This window comes from Lissotriton vulgaris, chromosome 7, assembly GCF_964263255.1.
Source record: "Lissotriton vulgaris chromosome 7, aLisVul1.2, whole genome shotgun sequence".
NCBI classification, from domain to species: Eukaryota; Metazoa; Chordata; class Amphibia; order Caudata; family Salamandridae; genus Lissotriton; species Lissotriton vulgaris.
Genome location: NC_141695.1, coordinates 1,506,658,265 through 1,506,682,537, shown reverse-complemented (window position 1 = coordinate 1,506,682,537; position 24,273 = coordinate 1,506,658,265). Strand labels below are relative to the sequence as shown.

Below are 24,273 nucleotides of genomic sequence, written 5' to 3'. Positions count from 1 at the left end.
TCATCTACAATGGCCAGAGCATCCATGATTTCTATTCGATGCCATGTGTGGGAATTCGTGATAGAGGTAAAAAAATCAGAAGATCGACAGCAAAACACATGGTTTGAGAGCACCTTGAAACACATCCTAACCCCATGGCATTAGAAAAAAAACCTTAAGGTGGAGTTTTTGTCCTGGTGCATTGTGGGTTCAAACCTAAGCCTTTACTCTGAAGAAAAACATCTTGCAACGCCCACACCCATGAAGATATGGCAGGGGAGTGTGCAAACCGTATGATCTATGCCAAAACATGCTGCAGATGTAAAGTTCACTAGTTGATACATTTCTAAATTACTTTTTTAAAATATAATTTTAAGATTACAAATAAAGGCTTTCATTTAAAATTATAGCATGACAACCGGATCAGACATTAGGCAGTTTGCCTAGACACCTTTAATTAGAAGCATCTGTTTATTTTTTATGTACATCCATTACAGTTAGGAATATTTCAAGATACACAAATTAAACTTGAGGGAAAGAGAAAACTAAAGCAAGAAAAGGAGGGAAGCATATGAAGAACAGAGAACTATAGTTGGTTTAGCAACCTTGGGAAGGGTGCCATAAAATTAATTATTTCTAGTGTAAGAACCCCAATGGAGCCAACTTTCAAGGTGAAACCACTAGAAGTAACACAGCAAATATTGCCTATTAGTAGACACTGCAACAAGCTCTGCTGTCATACATGAACACAGCAGACTAAAGTAAGCAGAAAATGACAAAGCATAATATTTAATGCATATATTCATTTTTAAGTAAAACATGGCTATGGCTCAGGAACGTGACTCATACAGAGTGCAAAATGTTTCCATCAGGCAGGCAGTCTAAGAACCCCACTAAAGTTGCTCCTCTCAAGCCAGTCAGCCATATGGTTTCTTTAATTAGATGAGCTCATGCCACATTCCAAAAAGATTTAGGACCAAGTTCTAATAGTTTTAAAGCTATCCACCTTAAGTGAAGCACTGCAGATAAAAACCTGCATCAACTGAAGAAAGTTGGCATATTATGAAATGTTCAAAAAGGAGAAGTTCCAACGCTTAAATATTAAGCAAAAATGAAACCACTGCCCACAAATCTATTTAGGACAAAACCTCAACATATATTTGGACAGGCTCTAGATTTAGGCTGTCAGCCACCTGAAAACACTTCACATCCAAATGTGTAAACAGAAGTATTAAGATCGGCAAACAATGCATACATGTAAACCTGAAAACAAGTACCAAAAAAACTGTACATGCAATTGAGACTTTCTTCTAATTCATACCCTGCTGCTAGATAAGTTCTAAGGTGCGGAGTAGTGGAATGTTAGTAGAAGCAGCCTCAGCAATAAAGCCAAATGCTTATAAATGTAATACTCATTTCTTACATTTATGCCTACCACTGTGTAAAGAGGCAAACTGTGAGCACAACAGTCAGTTTGAGAGTAGAAATAAATTTTAGTTTTGCATGTATATAGCATTTACATATGTAATATCACAATGTGAGCTAATAATGTGCAGCCAGATTACAAAAAAATACCTCAAAAGTTGTATACTACTTCCTTTACACTTACTCTTTGTTTCGGATCTGTGCAAGGCTCTGCAAAGGCCTAATTTTTAAAAGAAATGTTCTTATTGTATCTCAGTTTGCCTCACCTACCAAACATTTAGTTGTTTGCAGATCACTGCTGTTTTACACTTACTGATGAGAAAACCTGTCAAAACACTGCAAGTACAGTGTATTAAAATTGTCTAGATCAATTCCTATGCATATTATACGGAGAAAGGAATGATAGGCTGCTCAGTCAGGATATAAATTCATACTCAATTGTTGCATACATAAATATTTCCAGGTTGTTCTTTCTCAACACTCGAAATTTCTTTGTAAAATAATGCGCAAGATTGAGCATTATGTTTTAGTTACAGTACAATATACAGGATTAAGGCTCAAAACTAAAAACACTATAGAACATGGCATATGAAACTCCATCTGCATGATACTGACATTTAGCATTAAATTATAAAAGGCAGAGAGTGTATGTTAACAAAAGTGGAAATATAAAGCAATTGGTTACTGCCTGGAGATATTTCAAAATACTGACACTAATTAAACTTGCAAATGTCCAGTTTTGGACCTAAAACAACTTAACATCACTGTTCTTCACAGCAGAGACCTGAAGGAATGAAAGGTGCCAAATGAAAAGTGGAGAACTGACTCTCTAGGTAAAATATTAAAGTTACCCATGAAAAAAGCAGTACCAAGCAAATAAAATAAAAACAACAGTTGGAACTTTAACAAAACAAACAATTTAAAAGCACACACAATTTCAACTAGAGTTCTTCCCTTCACTTCTCAGCCCAGTCGCTCTCAATCACAACATTTCAGACAAAAACAAGCCCTTTGAAAAGTGTGGCATGTTTGCCTCATGCCCAGCTTAACAGGCTGCCCTTGAACAGTTTGGGGGAGAAAGGGGATTGACTTGATCATGTGATGTTAAAATTCTTAAGGTTATTGCAGGTGGCCTTGACAAAAGAGACCTCTGATGTTGTGGTTGATGCAAAGTCCATATCTCTGCCTTTCATTTGAGGAGTGGATAAAAAATATATTTATTTATATTTATATATAGATAAATATATACGTGTGCAAACATATTGCAGTATTTGTATTTCACTCTCAAAAAGGTGTCCTGAACACAATGCTCAGAGTGGGTTTTGAAAGGAATGGTCCTTAGAATATTGAAGAGGGGAATCAGAGTCTTTAATGACGCAGTAACATTCCATGGTTCCAAGAGTAAATGCACTCACACTACACGGTATATCCATGAATATCCACGGTTTGTGAGATACCATCCATCACACTGTCCAACAGAAGTCTATGTTAAAATAATTACTCCTCAGTAAGTTCTCTGTCTATGTCCATGTATGCTTCATCAATGTAGCTGATAATGGCACAGGGTGATGTCCGGTCAGGAATGAGCAGCACAGAAACAGTTTCTTTCCAATAGCTAAAACTAATACATGAACTCTGTTGAAAAAGTAGAAGAAAAAACAGTTAATTAGCTGAAAAAATTCCCAATGGCCTCTCTTTGTATTTTTAATGCAGCACAAAAATATACAAAACCAATCACTCCTTTAGCGTCACAGCCATCCCCAAACTGCAAAACAATTAATCTGGAAAAGGTCTGAAGACTAACACTTCGTCATTTTAACGCCTGTGAAACTGTGACAAAGGGCTGTGTTACTGTCTCAGAGAGGCCCCTTTATAACTGTTAAAATGCAATAAATCTTGGTCTCTTGAGTTTGATACAAACTACTTCAGCTTCATTAAAGCTTGTGGATTCATTTGCAGGAATGACTCATTAACTTGAAATGACTTGCTGAACAGAGATATTTTCGGGCTGTGTGAGGTGTGTATGTTCAAGGATTTACTAGGTTTGAAGTATATGTTCAAGTGGTTTCCAAGCCCACTTTGCTTGGCAAGTACAATGGAATGTTTTCAGGGACCATGAACCAAAGGAGAAGGAAAACAGCTCAGACTGTTGAATTCAATTACCAAGCTGACCAGAGTCGAGAAGCAGCAAGAAAGACTCTAAGTTTCAGTGGGACTATGTGATCATTGAAGAAGTGCTTTAGAATAGTTCTCTAAGTTTTTTCTTTGTAAAAAAAAAAAAAAAAAAGCATCAAAAGTTTACATGTGAAAGAAAGTAATTTCGTCATCACATTTAACATTTGTCAGAGGGAGGGTATAAGCTTCTCCAATTTTTAAAGTATGTTGAGTCATAAAGGTCTCATTACAACAGGCATTGTTTAGTTTGTGTGACTTGCGGGGCAGTATTTGAGGCATAGAGAAAACACAATATCATCTACATTGATATTTGTATCAAAAACCTGCGAGCTGACCTAATTCGACCAATCAAGTACATCCGACCAATCAAGTACATTTATCACCAATAACATTGAGGACAGCCTCCTTGCCCAATATAAATACCTTCTGGTACTGGATGTGCACACGCATGGCTGAGGCCTGTTTTAACGTAAGTGTGAAAGAGCATTCACACCTTCTGGAACAAGACTACAGGCCTATGGTAACTGCTATTAATTTATACATATGCAAAAAAACAAGGGTAAGGCTGATATGCTAAACCAGGAACCTGGGGCAATAAATTAAGTTAAAGCAAGAATGGTTCACTGTAGACTTATTCAAATGACCATTCTTTGATTACTTTTGTGGATACAGCCGCTATTCACAGAAGATACATAAATCAAAAAGATATATAATCTTAAACATTTACTTACCTGAGAAAAGTCTTTGTAACCCAACTATAATAAGTGAAAATTGGAACTATTTACACAATTTCGCAGGTAGAAACTTCAAACATTTTAAGTGATAAAGTGCTCACAAACGCACAATTGTCAATAAGAATCAAAAGTGAAAAGTGCATCAAATATAAATAAAGATGATTCTGGAGACCTTGATGATTTCTAGGCTGGGGGGGGTTGGGGAAGGGGTAAGCCTAGATAACATCTGGAGTCAGCGAGGTTTTAACCTCTAGGTAACAGGTCATTATCAAAACAACAGGATGAGAAATGAGCACTAATTATCTAACGAGGTAATTAATACATAATTACTAATCTGGTTAGGCAACAGCAACCAATGGGAGGTATACAAAAATTACTTGAGTTATACAGTTCAAGCTTCTGAATAGAAGAGGGATGGAGCTAATCCAGGGAAAACAATGAACTTGTGATAAGTAGAATAGATTCTGTTGAGAAGTGAACAAACAATGAATGTAGGCAAAATAAGGGGGGGTGGGCTTTGAGGAAGGCATTAGTGGCAGTCCCGGAACATGAAGGACCTACCTATGGAGCATTCCAAGGAGAAGGGATCGTTGTTAGAGCCCGACTGGATCAGGGTTAACCAATAAGGTGAATCATCTAGGCTGAGATTGAATCTGAAACTGGAGCCTGCCAGTGTACATAGCACATTTCCCTGGACCACCATTAACTCCTTCCTCTAAAGAACCTTCCCTTTTTCCATTGGCATGTTTGTGAGCACTTTATCACTTACAATTATTGCAGTTTCGACCTGTGAAATTGTGTAAAAAATTGTCCTGATTTTCATTTATTATTGTTGGGTTATGAACACTTTATTCAAGTCACAATGTTCAAGATTGTACTTCTTTTTGAATTATGTATCTTCTGTGGATAGTGGTTGCATCCGCAAAAGTAAACGAAATATGGTCATTTAAATAAGTCTACGGTTAATTTCTATATGGCACATAACTGTCTAACCCATTCCCATTATAGCCCCATACACAGGGGATCTGGGTTTTTAATGTCTCAGCTGTGAGTAACCTGTTGTCTGGTTACTACAAGTCCCAGAATGCCTTTGTTTGATATGGGTCACAGGTATTAAATAGCCTCAGCATATGACCAAAAGTCCACTCAGGTGGAGGGGCTCAGGGCTTCAACTGACTAGATTTTTCTAGGTTGTTACAGTGTACTTAATAGCCCTATGAACGGGGATCTTCCATAGATTCATATGCTTGAACACACACATACATTTATCTGCAATGCAAAAAACACCTTATTAAGACACTATGTCATAATTAACTCTCTTTTTGCTGTGCAAAACAATTATTATTCTCTGTCTCAGATCAATTTATTTGCCAATGATTTAATCCATTTGTTTTAATGGGAATGCTTTGAGTTGGTAAAATGTATAAATATTTATCAACATTTAAATCGTTTTAAAATGGTGTCTAAAAGTTTACATATTATGTGTATAGCCAAAGAAATTGGTCTGTCATTTATGTTCACACTGTCTTTCACTGTGAGGGCGTGCACTTTAGTTAATTTGTCCTACCACTATGTTTAGTATATAATGTTCCATTTCCCTGAGCGTGGTATGTGATCAAGCTCTCTAGAGGAGTGAAACGCGTTATCGGATGGGCATTTGTCCTTGAATTTAAATAAAGGTCTCTACTCTGCCACCTATTTGAGGTTTCGATCTGCTTTTGTGCGAATCTTTTCGCTGCTGTTACGAGGTTTGGAGTTCTGCACCTGGTGTTCCCGTCACCCATTGACGAGAGCAGGAACACACATATATATATATATATATATTACCAACTGGCGGTCGCCAGTAGGTATATATAGTTAGGATTTTTTCTCTATGGGATTTTTGAAAATTCTATGTCTAATAACTTTGGCGTTTGTGGACGGAATTGGCTGAAATTTTCAGGAAAATGGAACATTTTGTTTCTGAGCAGCCCCTGACAATTTGGGGGGGTTTCATCAAGGGGAGGCCGAGAAAAAAGGGGGGTCCCAAAACGCGTTTTTCCCATGTTAATTTCCATAGGGCGGTTGGCCTCACTTTTAGCTCGAACGGCTGAATGGATTTGCACGAAACTTGGCAAAATTGTAGGGACTGTTAGCCCGATGTGCCTTTGCTAGGTCTCAATATATGTGCTCCAGTGGATTTTGAGTAATTTAGGTTCAAAAAAAGATATATATCTGGGCGGAGCCTAACCACACATCTGATCTGATTGGCTGTCAGCACTTCATCCAAGAAGTGTTGGCAGCCATCTTGGGACCAATATACATGATAGCACCTCATTAAAAAGCATTGTAGTTAATAGAGGGTTTTAGGACTTTAGTTACATTATAAATCATTTGTTGATGGTACCATACTCGTTTTAGGAATTGTGGTGGGTTCTAAGGTGATTTTACCATGTGAAAAAACCTTCTGCTGTGATATCATGAATATTGTTTGAAAGAAAACTAATATCTCATGATTTTCCCACAGTGGTTTGGAAGGGGATCTATAAGCTAAACTGAAAGCATATTTTCTGTAAATTCACATTATCTTTCTCAGTCATGTGAAAATGAAGTCTGACATTCTCAGTAAAACATGTACATCCAACAAGGACAAAGACTGTCAGTTGATTCCTTTGTGTTCTACTGCAGCCTCCTAGAGTGTTCTAAAGAACAACTAGAGCGCTAACAGTCCTACTTATTACAAAGGTATGCCACACCTGAAGCCATCTTGATTGGAATAAAGTGGTAACTCTTAAAACATTTAATTTAAAAAGAAACAACATGAGGGGGTATATTTTGCCATAGAAAGTATGATTAGTGCTGCAGAATGAAAAATTAGGGCACATTTTGAGTGACTTCTCAAATCCTTTTCTATTTCATTAAAACATTCTGACATGCAGTCTCCCAAAATGGCCACCAGAGACAAAAGAGCCCAAATGTAGCCCAAATATCACCCAGATGTAGCCCAAGTATAGCCCAATGACAGAATGTCCCAGAGTGTTCTAAAAAACAACTAGAGCGCTAATAGTCCTACTTATTACAAAGGTATGGCACACCTGAAGCCATCTTGATTGGAATAAAGTGGTAACTCTTAAAACATTTAATTTAAAAAGAAACAACATGAGGGGGTATATTTTGCCATTGAAAGTATGATTAGTGCTGCAGAATGAAAAATTAGGGCACATTTTGAGTGACTTTTCAAATCCTCTTCTATTTCATTAAAAAATTCTGACATGCAGTCTCCCAAAATGGCCACTAGAGACAAAAGAGCCCAAATGTAGCCCAAATATCACCCAGATGTAGCCCAAGTATAGCCCAATGACAGAATGTCCCAGAGTGTTCTAAAGAACAACTAGAGCGCTAACAGTCCTACTTATTACAAAGGAATGGCACACCTGAAGCCATCTTGATTGGAATAAAGTGGTAACTCTTAAAACATTTAATTTAAAAAGGAACAAAATGAGGGGGTATATTTTGCCATATGAATTATGATTAGTGCTGCAGAAAGAAAAATTAGGGCACATTTTGAGTGACTTTTCAAATCCTCTTCTATTTCATTAACAAAATTCTGACATGCAGTCTCCCAAAATGGCCACTAGAGACAAAAGAGCCCAAATGTAGCCCAAATATCACCCAGATGTAGCCCAAGTATAGCCCAATGACAGAATGTCCCAGAGTGTTCTAAAGAACAACTAGAGCGCTAACAGTCCTACTTATTACAAAGGTATGGCACACCTGAAGCCATCTTGATTGGAATAAAGTGGTAACTCTTAAAACATTTTATTTAAAAAGGAACAAAATGAGGGGATATATTTTGCCATATGAATTATGATTAGTGCTGCAGAAAGAAAAATTAGGGCACATTTTGAGTGACTTCTCAAACCCTCTTCAATTTCATAAAAAATTTCTGACATACAGTCTCCCAAGATGGCCACCAGAGACAAAAGAGCCTAAATGTAGCCCAAATATCACCCAGATGTACCCCAAGTATAGCCCAATGACAGAATGTCCCAGAGTGTTCTAAAGAACAACTAGAGCGCTAACAGTCTTACTTATGACAAAAGTATGGCACACCAGAAGCCATCTTGATTGGAATGAAGTGGTAAGTCTGAAAACACTCAATTTAAAAAGGAACAACATGAGGGGGTTAATTTTGCCATAGAAAGTATGATTAGTGCTTCAGAAAGAAAAATTAGGGATCATTTTGAGTGACTTCTCAAATCCCCTTCTATTTCATTAAAAAAATTGTGACATGCAGACTGAAACATGCACTTTGAATACCAGCAGCAGACGTCCCTGGTGAGCAGTAGCTTTACTACAGTGATCTAATGTGCAACTAGAGTGCTAACATTCAGAATTTATGGCAAATGTGTGACATCTGAATGCCTTCTTGATGGAACCAAAGTAAACAAGCATTGAAAATGCAATAGATCTCGCCCTCATTTAAGTTAAAGCCATTCTGTTTGTAATGAGGTGGCTTTTTAGCTTTGCTTTTATTAGTGTTTTTTCAACTTTCATGTAAATAACATGCATCTGTATGCATATAAGTATATGTATGCATGCATTTATGTTTGTATTTATATAGATATACAGATGATATATGTTTATATATGTATGTATATATATATATATATATATATATATTCACTGAAAAAACCATAGGCTATAGACCATATATAGTTAGGAATTAGCATTTACAAAACCTTGACAATTCACTGAAAAAACCATAGGTTATAGACCATATATAGTTAGGAATTAGCATTTACAAAACCTTGAAAATTCACTGAAAAAACCATAGGTTATAGACCATATATAGTTAGGAATTCGCATCTACAAAACCTTATTTTACTCACACAAAACCATTGAAATTCCATATATAGTTAGTTGCACTAACTATATATCGCGCACCCGCAATCCACTGCTGATGATGTCACATATTACATCATTCATGACATGGTCAGTGACATCACTGATGACATCACTGATGACATCTCAAATGACATCACTGATGACAACATCCAGTGACTATGTTTCTGTAAAGTTAAAATATGTCTTACATATTGAAGAATGAGTGGATGTATAAGTGTCTGGATGAAGGATTTAGTAGGTGCATGACTGACTGTATGAGTGAGTGAATAAATGTGTCTCACTGAGTGCATGGGTTAGTGACTAAACTGTCTTAATTTGTGCATCATTATGTCTGTTGTTCTGTAAACTGTTGCATGTGTTGATAAGTAGCTATATGAGTAACTATATGGGTTATTGATTGGTTGCCCAAGTATTTGTATGGGAGACTGAGTGTGTGTGTGGGTGGCTGGGAGGTGTATGACTCTGTGCATAGATGTGTGAGCAGTTGATTCACTAGATGTATGGTTGCAAAAGTGCATGTGGAAACAGCTGTATGGGCGGTTGACTGTGTGCATGAGTGTATTGGTGAGTGAATGGATATCTCAGTGCTACATGTCAAAGTAAGTACATATGTAAAACACAGTACATGTGAGAGTTGACATATATAAATAACTGTGCATAAGAGCCAGTGAATGTGTGAGTGGCTGTATGGATCATTGTGAACTTGTATCAGGGATTGTATAAGAGAGTAAATATGTGTTAGTATATGTTTGAATAAGTAAAGTTTGTATAACTGTATAGTTGAGGAAATGGAGGTGTGATTGATTCTTTGCATGACTGACTAGGTGTGTGAGTAACTCCATGGATGAGTGACAGTCTGTGAGTGTCTGTTTACACTGATTGTATCTAAGGTTATATTAGAGTCTGAAGAGGTTCATCGTATTATCACATGAATGATATCATCAGTGATGTGATCAGTAATGTCAAATGAGATGTCATCAGTGATGTCATCAGTGATGTCATTTGAGATGTCATCAGTGATGTCATTTGAGATGTCATCAGTGATGTCATCAGTGATGTCACTGACCATGTCATGAATGATGTAATATGTGACATCATCAGCAGTGGATTGCGGGTGCGCGATATATAGTTAGTGCAACTAACTATATATGGAATTTCAATGGTTTTGTGTGAGTAAAATAAGGTTTTGTAAATGCGAATTCCTAACTATATATGGTCTATAACCTATGGTTTTTTCAGTGAATATATATATATTCCTGTACAGAGCTTCTCTTAACTGGCAGTTTCTACGGTATGGATTTTGGGGCGGTTCTGCCGCCGAAACGCGTCAAGCTAATCGTATGAAATAAATACAACTTTTCTCTGATCTTGATCCCACGGTGTCAGCGCCTGATTTCGTTCGTAAGGATCCAGGATTGGAAATTATATATACATATATTCCTGTACAGAGCTTCTCTCAACTGGCAGTTTCTACGGTATGGATTTTGGGGCGGTTCTGCCGCCGAAACGTGTCAAGCTAATCGTATGAAATAAATACAACTTTTCTCTGATCTTGATCCCACGGTGTCAGCGCCTGATTTAGTTCGTAAGGATCCAGGATTGGAAATTATATATACATATATTCCTGTACAGAGCTTCTCTCAACTGGCAGTTTCTACGGTATGGGTTTTGGGGCAAAAAAATTGTACTACTTAGATCCTGGTACATTATAGATCCTTTTATTATAATATTAAATTAATCAAATTATCTTACACTTGTGTCAGTCAATAACACCGTGCATATAGCTATTCCTAGGGATTTCTATATCTTCAACTGGTCATACCATTTAAAATCTGCCTCCTATCATTGCTGTTTTGCAAATCTTTTCTAACTTTTCTTCAAAGACTGTTTTTTTGTTGCTGTGATATTCATGTCTATGGGGAGAACCAAGTTTGTTAGAGGTGCAGCGTCCAATACTATTCTGCGCTCTAAATACCCTCATTGGCAATTTCAAACCCTTTTCTGTCCTACACAACGACATGGTAGACACAGAGCAGGTTATATACCCCCCCTCTGATGGGGGCGTCGACACCTACACCTATATCTACTTCTGCTTCACAGTCCTCACTGTCAAATGGAAAAAATGCATCTAAGCTAACATTTTCCTCATTGCTGTCATCTACTAAGCGGGCTAAAAAAGACCCTCCTTCGCCAGCCAATTCTCCACCATCAATATCCATAGAGTCACTCTTAGATGAGATACAGGCTCTTAAGCCTTATATGGAAAAACAAATATACGTTTGCAAAGCTTAGATGATAAGTGGTCTACTCTTGACAGCAAAATCAATTTAATGGAACGACAAGTGGAATCTCTAAAAACATCCTCTCAGCAGATTCATCCTATGAAGGCAGAAATCTCTCAACTTCAAAAACAAGTGGAGAACTTTGAAAATCGCAGCAGATGTAACAATCTGTGAATTTATGGTTGAGCTGAGGAATTTGAAGGTTCCAATCCTATTTCTTTCTTTCAGACTTTTCTTCCATAGATCCTTGATTTTGCTGAATCCCCAAAATTAAATATACAAAAAGCACATATACTTGGTAATTTCCCTCTTGCTCCATCTTCCTCGTGCAAACCAAGAGGTGTAATATTATACTTTCTAGAATATACTGACATGTTTAAAATTTTACAGGCAGTTAAATTCAAACGTCGTATTTCTTGGCCAGGTTCCCAGTAATTTTTCTCACAGATAGAAGGAAAACTTTCTTAGCCATGCGATCAGCATTACGAGACTTAAATGCCAGATTTGGTTTAATCCATCCTTGCCTTTTTAAAGTGACTTATAGAAATAAAATAACAATTTATGAAGATCCAGTTTTGCTTCAGGGATTCCCCAACAGCTGTAAAGAGGCCATGAAGTTTGCAAGATACTCTTCTACTTGATAATAATTTTATTATGCTAAACGTTGTTTATGCTGTTTTTACTAGTTTCTAAGACCTGCCTTAAATAATTGTCATTCTTCCCTTATGTTTCTTATCAGGTGCTGTTTCTCTGTCCCACCCATTGTTGTATAGTCGTCTAGATTGTTTCTCTCCGAGTTGCTTGTCCCAGAGCTTTGAATGATTGGCCCGTCTTCTCTATGTGGCCTCAGCACCCTCCACTCATATTTGAGTCTTTGGTATGTTTCATTGTTTATTTTATCTATCCACATTTTTACCTTTTCATCTATCTTTCTTTCCTGTCTTCGTCTTTCTCTCTTTTATCGCATCTTCTTTCATTTCTTATCTCACTTTGTTTCTGTTTGAGGGCTTTACTTTCTGTTATCCATCTATTTCAAGTTTTCTAATGACTATGCTGTAGTTTCTCCTATTTCTCTCTTACCTTTTGGTAAATGGCGTTACGTGCTGTTTCCTGGAATCTTAAAGGATTGTGGAACATCTATTAAGAGATAGAGTACTTACCCATTTACCTAATCAAATCAGATATCGTGTTCTTACAAGAATCTCAGAAGTTTTAAAGCTCAAACATCAATGGGTAGGGAATGTTTTTCCCTCTCGAGGTACAGGCAAAAGAAACGGGTGATGGTACTTTGTTATAAAAAGCTTAATGTTTCCCTTCTTTCTCAAGATTCAGGTGATGAAGGTCGTTGGCTGATTGTCCATCTTAAAGTTAATAATAAACCTATTTCTTTGTTTAATGTGTATGCACCTACTAAACCTGACTATTTTTGGACGACCATATCTACTCTATTGATGTCTATTTCTACACAATATATTATTTTTGGTGGCGATTGTAACTTAGTCGTTGACCCTTATATAGATCGCACATCCTAAGCACCTTTTATCCCTTCTCTAATGCAACAACACTTTACCACGTTAATTACTCACAGATCTCTTGTTGATTCCTGGAGACGATGGAATCCGCAATTATATGAGTATACTTTCTTTTCACCTACTCACCTTTCTCAGTCTCCTATAGATTACTTATTTGTCTCTAAATCTTTAACACAACACATATTACAGGCAGATATTGGTTCTATATTAATTCCTGACCATGCTCCGCTAATTTTAAATTTAGAATTGCTCCCTATTACTATGACCAATAAAAGATGGTATTTTAACACTTCATTAATTGATCAGACTGTTACCTCTACTTTCGAAGCTTTCATTACTGAATTCTTTAATCGTAACACTGCCCCAGTTCTATTGTTCCCTGTTGTATGGGATGCTTTTAAAGATTCAGCCAGAGACTTTATATCTTATGCTGCTAAAAAGAAGAGATGTAATTCCCAAAAGGCACTTGAAATTCTTAAACACATCAAACTTCTAGAAACACTCCATACTACCACAAATTTTAAATCCGACCTTAATAATCTTATTACACAAAAATTGAAATATTATGTTATCTACAGAAAATTCTAACTCCTACCTTCTCAGAGGTAATGCCTGCTATTATGGAGGTCAAAATAAAGTATGCAAACTTCTTGCTTCGTACCTTAAAATCAGGAAAGAACGTACGAATATTGATTATGTTTTAAATTCTAACTCGTCTCCAGTGATCAAACATTCAGATATTCTAGAAGAATAAAAAAAAATAAACTACTCTCTATACCCCTGAAATCATTCTAGACTCTGATATACAGAATTATCTTTCTTCACAACAAAAACTGTTTCCTATTGATCTTGACTTTTCATCATTGAGAGCGATAGTTCTGTAAAAGACATCTCTCATGCATTAAAACTCATCAGACTAGGCAAGGCTCCCGGTCCAGATGGATTCCCTGTTAAATTTTACTCCCACTTTTCTAAATCTCTTCTTCCACAACGTAATTATTTACACATGGCATCATAAAGTTTCAAGTGGGACTTTTCAGGAGGCTCTTGTCGGTCTAATCCCTAAAGGAAGTGACCCTCATTTTTGTAAAAATTATAGGCCAATCTCTAGTCAATTCTGACTATAAATTATTTGCTAAAATCCTTGCACTTCGACTAGATTCATTTTTACCTTCTATTATTTGCAAAGAACAATTCGGTTTTATTAAGGGTAGAAATATCTTTGACAATACTAGAGTTTTCTTTAACATATTTCACAAATCCAACAAATGCTCCCATTCACTTGCGGCAATTTCTCTTGATGCGGAAAAAGCTTTTAACCGTACGGATTGCTTTTTTTATTTTTCATACACTTTCCTGGTTTTGGCCATAAGTTAATTTCTTATATAACTTCATTATACACATTGCCAAAAGCTTTTATTTTTGCTAATGGTTCTATTTCCACTTCCTTCCCCTTGAAAAGAGGAGTTTGTCAAGGTTGTCCTCTCTCTCCGCTTCTTTTCATTCTTGCATTGGAAGCTTTTCTTGCTTAACTTAAACAAAATAAAACAAATATATGGTTTTCAAAATGGTAAAACTCATATCAAACTGAGTGTCTATGCAGATGATATATTATTATACCCATCTAATCCACAGTCTTCTCTTCCGGCATTTAAGTGGAAGTTAATGCTATTTCCTTACTTTGTGGTTACAAATTGAATCATGATAAGTGTGAAATCCTTCTGTTAGATTTGAAATGTTATTTGCGTAATGCACAGAATCGAAATGCTCCCTTTGCTATGCTCAAACTCTATTCTGTGTTAAGTTAGCATTCATGGCGCCATCTTTATTAGTGCCCTCTTATTATGTAACTAAGATCGAGCTTCTGTCTCATAATGCTTGCCTCAGCAGAAAGGCTGTCCCAGACCTCCAGCTTGTACTTCTCAAGGTTGAAGCTTCGCTGCAATAATGAATGTACTATCCAGTGTTGCATACCTTTGCTGTTAGATAGACTCGTTCCCACATCTTAGAATGGTAGACACCAGCTGAACTGCCTTGGGGTGGAGATAGCTTGTACCCAGCCCTATGCCATGGCTCATCCTTGTTTGCCTTCTTTGTTCACTATGGCCTGAACTGGAAAATGTCAGTGTGGACGGGACTTTAGAGGTTTTGGAAATGTATATTTTGTGTTACCGTGTGGACAGGGGTCAGTCCCTCTGCAGTCATCTTAGGAGACTGGTCAGACTGGGCTCCGCTGCAGCGTATTAGTAATACACTAATTGGTTTGTATTCTCTGTCTGACCAACTCTTCCTTTATTGGGAAGGGAGAGGTGGTCGTGAGTAACCGGGGTGCCCCTAATCGGGCCACTTCCTTCATTTCCTTTAAATGTTACTGTTTTAAACATGATTTTATTTCTACGAATTTTACATGGAACTCCCACAAAATTAAATATTTGGGCCTTTGGTTTCCTCCTTCTATACAACATACTTTATCTTTAAATATGACTTAAGTTCTCACCACATTTATTAACTCCATTTCTAGATGACATCCTCTGTATCTATCTTGGTGGGGTAGACTTGACACTATTAAAATGATGCTTGCCCCTGTTGTCTTTTATACTATTTCCGCTCTTCCTATCACTATTCCTTCATATTGTTTCAAAAAATATATTCTATCTTATCTTCTATTTTATGGAATAAAAAGAACCACGTGTCCCTAGTCATACTTAAATGCAATAAATCTTATGGTGGTATAAATTCTCCCGACATTTAATCTTATCATAATGTGTTCCTCCTTAAACAACTTTCTAAATGTTTATATGTTTCAGTTTCGGATCTATCTCCACTGTGGAAGGACATTGAACTCTCCTTTCTTTCTCCTTTTTCACTCCAAGAATCTCTTTCATTTACACATAAGACATTACCTATCCTCACCTATACATAAAACTACTTAAACTTTTTCAATCTATGCTTATCTTGCACCTTTCAGACAGTGACCGATTTCTAAATTCTTCAATTTGGCATTACCATCTTATAATATTCAACAATAAACCCATTTTTTTGGAAAACTTGGTGGGATAAAGGTTTGCTTTGGGTTTATCCCCTTTACTCAAATGGTACTTTTCTTACCTTTCCTGAAGCACAATTACTTTGTAATTTACCAAAATGATACTATAATATATGTAATATTTTGATTCGAATCATATCCTCTTCTTTGTCTTCATTATCTTCGATTTCTCCCCCTTTACTATCTCAAAGCAATATTCTTCCTGTATTAAGTGCCCAATCAAGTGCCTCATATATTTACAAGTTCCTAGGTAAACTTCCAGATCATAGAAATAAGACTAACATTGAATTACAATGGGAACAGGACTTTCACACCCCGTGGTCTATTGCGTTTTGGGATAAGTTATGGTTAAAAATTCGTAAGACTTCAAGATCAGCTGGTACAACTCACTTTTCTTTCTATACAACCGTCTTATGATCACTCCAACTACTTTGCATAAATTGAAATCTACAGTCGCCCAAAATTGTTGGTCATGTTATGCTTTGAATGCTGATTTATTTCATATGCTTTTATCTTGTCCTTGTACTCATCAGTTCTGGTTGAAAGTATGTCTCAATTTAATATAATTTTTCATTTCCATTTTCTCCTATGAATAGTTTTCTAGGCACACTTTCTGAACACTTGCAATCTCTTACATGTAACACTGACATTGTAGACTTACTAAATGCAGTTGCATTCCAGCAGATAACAAAGAGTTGGAAACAATCCACACAACTTTCTTTCAAGCTTGGTGGTACAGTGTTTGACTCTAATAAATTCTCCCGATATTTAATCTTATCATAATGTGTTCCTCCTTAATCATTGACTCGATCGTGCATATTTTTCCCCTCCATCTCTTCTTCTTACAAGAGAACATATGTGGTCCACTATAACTATTTTCTTAGGTGCTTCTGCTCGAAGGTTTACCCACCATCGCCCTTTGTTGGAAGAAGTCCCCAAACCGCCATGAATTATTAATTTTTTCTACTTTTCTTTTCTAATCCTATATTACAGCTATTATTTCTCACATTGTTGATATTTTTTAATATGCATTATGCTCTCATGCTCCTTTTTATTATAGCCATGTTGTTATATCATTACTTCCCTTTCACTTTTCTTTCTTTAGATTTGTTGTAACCTTTCTCATATATGCAACCATTTTGTTTCCCCTGATTTTTATTGTATTACTAGTTAATATATTGTTAATAAGTGCATTTAAGCCTTAACTGATTATATACGTTCTGTTGCATTCTTTCTTCAATAAAAGTTTCCTTTCAAACAAAAAAAAGAGGGGAGGGAGGAGTGTGATCACCTCCTTCCCCAAGACCAATATTGGCCCCAGCGACTCCACACCCGGGGCTTTTTTTTATTTATTTTTTTAGAGGGGAGGGGGCACGCAGACCCTCTCCCAAAGCCACTACTGGCCCCATAGACCACCCCCCAGGGCCAAAAATATATTAGGGGGAGGGGTCCATATCGGTCACGGGGATTCATCCCCAGGGGCCATACTTTAGTTATATGGGAGGGGGAGTGCATGGTCCCCCTCCAGAGTCTTAAGAGAACCCCGGGACCTTGTCTCCCAAGGATCAATATGTTAACATAAGGGGAGAAATGGGACCTTGTCTCCCAAGGATCAATATGTTAACATAAGGGGAGAAATGGTGTGTGGCAACTATCCCCCAGCCCGAATGGACCAGAGATCCCATTCACGGGGGCCATTCTTCAATTATTGGGGAGGGGGTGCTTGGTCTCCCTCCCCAAGACCAAATGACCCTGAGGACCCCATCCCCAGGGGCCATATATTAATTAAAGAGGAAGGGGGCGCATGCCCCCCCTTCCAAGCCTAAATTGGCCATGGGGACCCCATCCCCTCGGGCCAAACATAACATTGGGAGGCAAATGTGGGAGAGCAGGCAGGGTAACAAAAGTGTGCTCCCACCCGGCGGGTGCATTTCTACATCTCCAGCCATATGGAAGTACACTTATTTTCCTGCCTGGGGTCCTACGGGCAGGGAGAACCACTGTGTCTCGGGTGGGTTCCCCAGGACACAGTTGAAGAGCCAACCCAGGGGATGGGGTCCCTGGGACCTTGGAAAGCTCAGGGAGGGTGGCCTTGTGCCCCCATCCCCTCTACTTAATGATTGGCCACAAGGGAGATGGGGTCCCCGGGATCCGTTTAGGTTTGTGGAGAGAGCCAAGCGCCCTCCCTCCCCTAAAAATAAAGTGCTTGACCACAGAGGATGGGTTCTCTTGGGCCGGTACAGGCTTAGGGAGGTGGGTCATACACCCACCTCACCTAAAAATAAAGTGTTTTGCTCTGGGGTCCCTAATATAGACGGGAGGAGGGCTGTGCACCCCCCCTATATTTTTAAAGTTGGCCCAGGTGGATGGAATGCCTCAGACCTAAATTGGCTTGGTGGATTGGAAGGTGTGGGGGTGGGAGGGGGGAGGTGGGTGAGTGGGGTCACTGAATCACCCTTGTCCAAATATGACAAAATAAATGGGGGGCCACCATTTTTTTTTGCTGTGGTTCTGCAGGAGTGCTGCAAAAACTTGAGATATTTTTTCTATTTTGGGTGCAGGGACCCCCCTAAACACGAACTGGGGGGCAGGGAATCCCTACCCTGACATATATATATGGAATATGCTACTTACCAGTATGCATCTGTTCTTGGCATAGAGGGCTGCAGAGTGGTACATTTATGAATAGATTGCCATCTGGTGTTGGGCTCGGATGATTGCACTTGTTTTTCTCTTGGAGAAGTCTTTTGTCGTCACAAGACTGATGACTCCTCCTTTGGTTGCTAGTGCGCAGGGGCATCGGCTCCATCCTTAGATTGTTTTGCCATAGTAGGGTTAGATGGAGTAGTATGATAGAATACAGAGAGAATTGCCCATGTAAGTGTATCTAAATAAGATAGTGTTGGAACAGACACAGGTTTCCGGGGAGGCTGGGAGGGCATGTACCACTCTGCAGCCCTCTATGCCAAGAACAGATGCATACTGGTAAGTAGCATATTCCGTTCGAGGCATATGGGATGCAGATGGTACATTTATGAATAGACTATACAGCAGTTACCTCCGTAGCGGTGGTCACCAGTGTCTGTTGCAACAGTTTGAAATAAAGTTTTTAGTACAGCTTGGCCCACTCTAGCCTGTTGTGTTGCCTGCACATCTACACAGTAGTGTTTTGTGAAGGTATGCGGTGTAACCCAGGTTGCTGCTTTGCATATGTCATCTAGAGGAATGTTTCCTAAGAATGCCATAGATGCCCCTAGTTTACGTGTAGAGTGAGCTCTAGGAGGAACAGTTAATGTCCTTTTTGCTTTTATGTAACATATTTGTATACATTTTAGAATCCACCTGGCAATGCCTGCTTTAGAGATAGGATTGCCCTTATGTGTTGGAGAAAACGCTACAAATAGTTGTTTGGTTTTTCTGAAAGTTTGTGTTCTTTCTATGTAGTACAATATTGCCCTTCTGACAGCTAATGTATGTAGGGCCCTTTCTGCTACCGTCTGTGGTCTTGGAAAGAAGACTGGTAGTTCCACTGGTTGATTGATGTGGAATGCTGAAATTACTTAAGGTAAGAATTTTGGGTTTGTTCTAAGAACCACTTTATTTTGGTGTAACTGGTTCTTGTATTGTGAATGCCTGTATTTCACTTACTCTTCTGAGTGAAATAATGGCTATAAGAAAGGCTACCTTCCATGTAAGGAATTGTATTTCACACCTATGCATAGGTTCGAAAGGCGGTCCCATTAGTCTGGTAAGTACTATGTTGAGATTCCAGACCGGTGAAGGCGGTAGTCTTGGTGGAATGACTCTTTTGAGGCCTTCCATGAAAGCTTTTATTGCTGGCATTTTAAACAGGGATAGATGTTGCCTGTTTTGCAGGTACGCTGCTATAGCTGCAAGATGTACTCTAATAGAGGTATAAGCAAGGTTACATTGCTGTAAGTGTAGTAAATAGCAAATAATCTCTTTAGTGGATGTGTCCAGAGGGTTGATGTTGTTACTGTTAAAGTATACAGCAAACCTTTTCCACTTTGCTGCATAGCATGCTCTGGTGGTAGGACGTATTGCTTGCTTAAGGATTTCCATACAGTTTGGAGGTAAATTTAAGTACCCAAATTCTATGACCTCAGGAGCCAGATCGCTAGGTTCAATTGTTTGGGATCTGGGTGCATTATTTCTCCATGGTTCTGTGTAAGGTGCATGGGTAATATTTCTAACTTTTGATGTGGCACCTGTGAGAGTTGCAGTAGCGTGGTGAACCACGGCTGTCGTGCCCACGTGGGTGCTACTAGTATCATTGTCATTGAATGTTGTTGCAGTTTTCGAACCACTAATGGAATTAGTGGGAGAGGGGGCAAAGCGTATGCAAATTTGTTGGACCAATTTATCCAGAACCCATTGCCCTGCGACAGGTGGTGTGGGTACCTGGATGCGAAGGTTTGGCATTTTGCGTTCTGATGAGTGGCAAAGAGATCTATCTCTGGTTGTCCCAATCTTTGGAAGAATGGCTGCAGTATTTGGTCGTGCAGTTACCATTCGTGTATTTGTTCTGACTCTCTGCTTAAGATGTCTGCTATCTGATTTTGAACTCCTGGTAGGTGTTCGGCTAACAGATAGATCTTTTGAGGAATGGCCCATCTCCAAATGTCCTGCGCTAGTCTAGATAGTTGGAGAGAGTGTGTCCCCCCCCTGTTTTTTAATATAATACATTGCTGTCATGTTGTCTGTTCTGATCAGGACTGCTTTGTTGAGAATTTGCATTTGAAAAGCTTTTAATGCTAGAAACACAGCTAGTAGTTCTAGATAATTGATGTGCAGTCTTTTTTGCTGTACACTCGATCTTCCCTGCACTGTATATTTGTCCAAATGCGCTCCCCATCCGGCGAGCGATGCATCCGCTGTTAGTATCACTTGTGGAATCGGTTCTAGGAACGACCGCCCCTTGGAAATATTTGTTGTGTTCCACCACTTCAGAGAGCGATGTGTGCGGTTGTCTACCAACACCAGATCTGTAATCTGACCTTGAGCCTGATTCCACTGTGTTGCTAGACATTCCTGCAGCTGACGCATTTGTAGTCTGGCATATGGTATTAGCAGTATGCAAGAGGACATCATCCATAATAGCTGCATAAACACTCGAGCTGTTAGTGAGTGTTGTGGTTGAAATCTTTGGATCAACGTGAGCATTGTTTGTATCCTGATTGGATTGGGGTATACTTTGGCTTTTTCTGTGTCTTTAGTAGCCCCTAGATATTGTTGAATTTTGTTTGGTTGCAGGTGGGATTTTGTGTAGTTCACCGTAAACCCTATTTGGTGCAGCAACTGAATGGTCTTTTGTGTGTTTTGAAGACATTCTTCTTGTGATTTGGCTTTTATTAGCCAATCGTCCAAGTAAGGGAAGACATTTATTTGTTGTCTTCTTAGATGTGCTGCAACCACTGCTAGGCATTTTGTGAACACCCTTGGTGCTGTTGTGACCCCAAACGGAAGGACTTTGAACTGATAATGTTGTCCTTCCACAACAAACCTGAGGTATTTCCTTTGGGCTTTGTGAATTGGGATGTGAAAGTAAGCTTCTTTTTGATCCAGTGTAGAAAGAAAGTCCCCTTTCTTCAGTAAAGGAAGTACTTGTTGGAGCGTGACCATGTGGAAATGTTCCGAATTTATGTATGCATTGAGAGGTCTGAGGTCTAGTATTGGCCTTAGAGACCCGTCTTTTTTGGGAATTAGGAAGTATAAAGAGTATACCCCTGTTCCTGGTTGATGTTGTGGAACCTTCTCTATAGCATGCTTTTGTAGCAGTGATGGTACTTCCTGTTTTAACAATGTTAGATGATCTTGACTCATTGGACGCTGTTTGGGGGGGATGTTTGGTGGGGTAGCTGTGAGTTCTAGGCAATAACCATGTTGGATAATTTGTCTCACCCACCTGTCCGATGTGATGTTTTCCCAGACAGTTAGGAACTGTGATAGACGTCCCCCGACCAGTGTTATATGGTCTGGGGGGAGTTGTATGAAGTCACTGTTTTGGGGTTGGGGAGTTGCGTTTGTTGTTATTTCCGCGACCTCTACCCTTGTTGTTGTTACCTCTGTAACTGCCTCTTGAATTACCTCTGGGTGATGTTTTTTTTTTTTTAAATTTGTTTTTATTGCAGAATTAGAAACCAGTTCACAAAATAGGTCAACCAGTACACTTATGATATCACAAAGCATAGATAAAATAATAGTGAATTCGTACACAGCCAATTAGCCCACAACCCGGAGGCCGGGCGGCGCATCGAGTCGTATGCACAGCAAAGGTGTCACAGTGGTCACCCCATAGGGGTGTCTGGTTAATAACATCATTTAGTATCTGCATTTTACCCCCCTAAACTCCCACCCCCCCCTCTACACCAGCCAGCATGCTCCGGCGTCCTATGTGGGTGACGTCGGAGTTGTAACACCTGGTCCTGCTCATTCCTGTCAGTGGACGTCTATGGTGTCGGTCCAGGGTATTTCTATTGTTGCCCCCGGCAACCTGCTTAAGCCCTCTCAGGGACCCACTGCCGTGTACCCAGCCCTAGGTTTCAACTACGGGTATCTTCCATAACATTGCCTCGGTGCCTAACAACCCTTCCCAAACCATCCCTTCCTCCCTCCTCCCCCCCCATCTGCTGCTGATGTGGGCATAGTTATTCTATATTGATAATGGAGCACGCTACAAATCGGGTATTGCCTTTGTTCTTTCCAGCCTCATGGAGCCCTAAGTGTTCAATGTATCTACTCTTCATCTTCTACCATGTAGTCACGCAACGCTTGAACTATCATCTCCCATGCTCTCGCCATCTCCAAGCTTTTATCATTGTCAGTCCTGGCAGCCTGTCTCATTCTGAGCACACTTTCACACCAGGACCATTTCAGCAGCTCATTCATCCATCTCCTCACGGACGGACCCTCCTTGGACTTCCAATGCCAGGTAATCTCTCTTTGAGCCAGCATGAGCCCTAGATCAATGAATTTGCTTGTGGTTTTTGTGTTCTTTGTGTGAGGGAACCAAAGCAATAAGCACGCCGCCATGTCAAAGTCCACCTCCATGTCAGTAACCACGTTCAGGATTTCCCCCACTTCCGGCCAATACGTCCCCAAGTTCGGACAGCCCCACAGCAGGTGATCCAGGTCAACCTCAGGCGCCAGGCACCTCGGGCACATTGCGTCGTGTACCCAAAAGTACCGTTTAATCCTTTCCGGGGTCAGGTAGGCCCTGTGTAGGACAAAAAAGTGTACCTGTTGGAAACGTGCATTCCTGGTCCCCTTCCATGTCCGTTTCAAAATATGGCCCCACACTGTGTCCGGGATGGGCTTACCTATACTGTCCTCCCATTTCGCCTTTAGCGCCAGTAGTGGTTCCAGTCCCTCATTTAACATCCTATTATGGAGGCAGGTCACCGCTTTAAAAGTACCCGCGGCCATCACCACATACTGGCAGGCCATGGTCGTTTCCGGTTCAATTAGCCATCCCTTCCAGTGCTTTTGCATCGCCGCAACCACTGCCGCATGCAGAAGAAAATTCCCGTCTGGCAGGCCAAACTGTTCCTGCAACGTCTGAAAGGGGACCAACGTTCCATCTATGTATAAGTCCCCCACCATCTGTAAGCCTAACTCCTCCCATTCTGATAGCGGGGACAAGTCACCCCCATGCGGCAGAGCGGTCAGCATTCCCAATGGTATCTCTGGTGCATACGGCCGGGCTCTCTTCGCTCTCTTCAGACTTCTTTGCCAACACAGCCGGATAGTTTTTTCCTCCATTGTAAGGTCCCTCATATCTAGTTTCTGTTGCATAACTAAGTAGGACAAGACATGGCGTTGAATACCAGTCCCTCGTTCGTGCTCTGGTCCTCTGAACTCTCTGGCGATGTGTTGCGTGAGTTTTTGAAGTTGTGCTGCTAAATAATATAATTCAAAGTCGGGGACTGCCATCCCTCCCTCAAGCTTGGGTCTAATCAAAGTGTTCAATGCTACCCTGCGTCGTCCGTGACCCCAAAGGAAGTCAGTTACCATCATCCTCAGTTCTTTAAAGACCCGCTGAGGGATCCATATCGGCAGGGTGCGGAAGTAATAGAGCAACCTTGGGAGCGCCACCATTTTCAATAGTGCCACTCGACCCAACACCGAGAGAGGGAGGGAGGCCCAAAAAGATATGCAACCTCTCAATGCGCCCACGCAACGCCCTATATTAC

At 39.6% G+C, this 24,273-nt stretch overlaps 1 protein-coding gene across 2 annotated transcripts in view; it reads right to left on the bottom strand.

The window, feature by feature from the left end:
- Positions 1 to 431: 431 nt before the first annotated feature.
- The window catches only part of TRPC4AP (transient receptor potential cation channel subfamily C member 4 associated protein), a 729,914-nt gene continuing 706,072 nt past the window's right edge, over positions 432 to 24,273 (bottom strand). For both annotated transcript variants that reach the window (XM_086932356.1, XM_086932357.1), the window contains exon 19: positions 432 to 3,039. In XM_086932356.1, the coding sequence (XP_086788482.1) occupies positions 2,902 to 3,039 (138 nt within the window). In that variant the 3' untranslated portion in view covers positions 432 to 2,901. The remainder of the gene's footprint in view (positions 3,040 to 24,273) is intronic.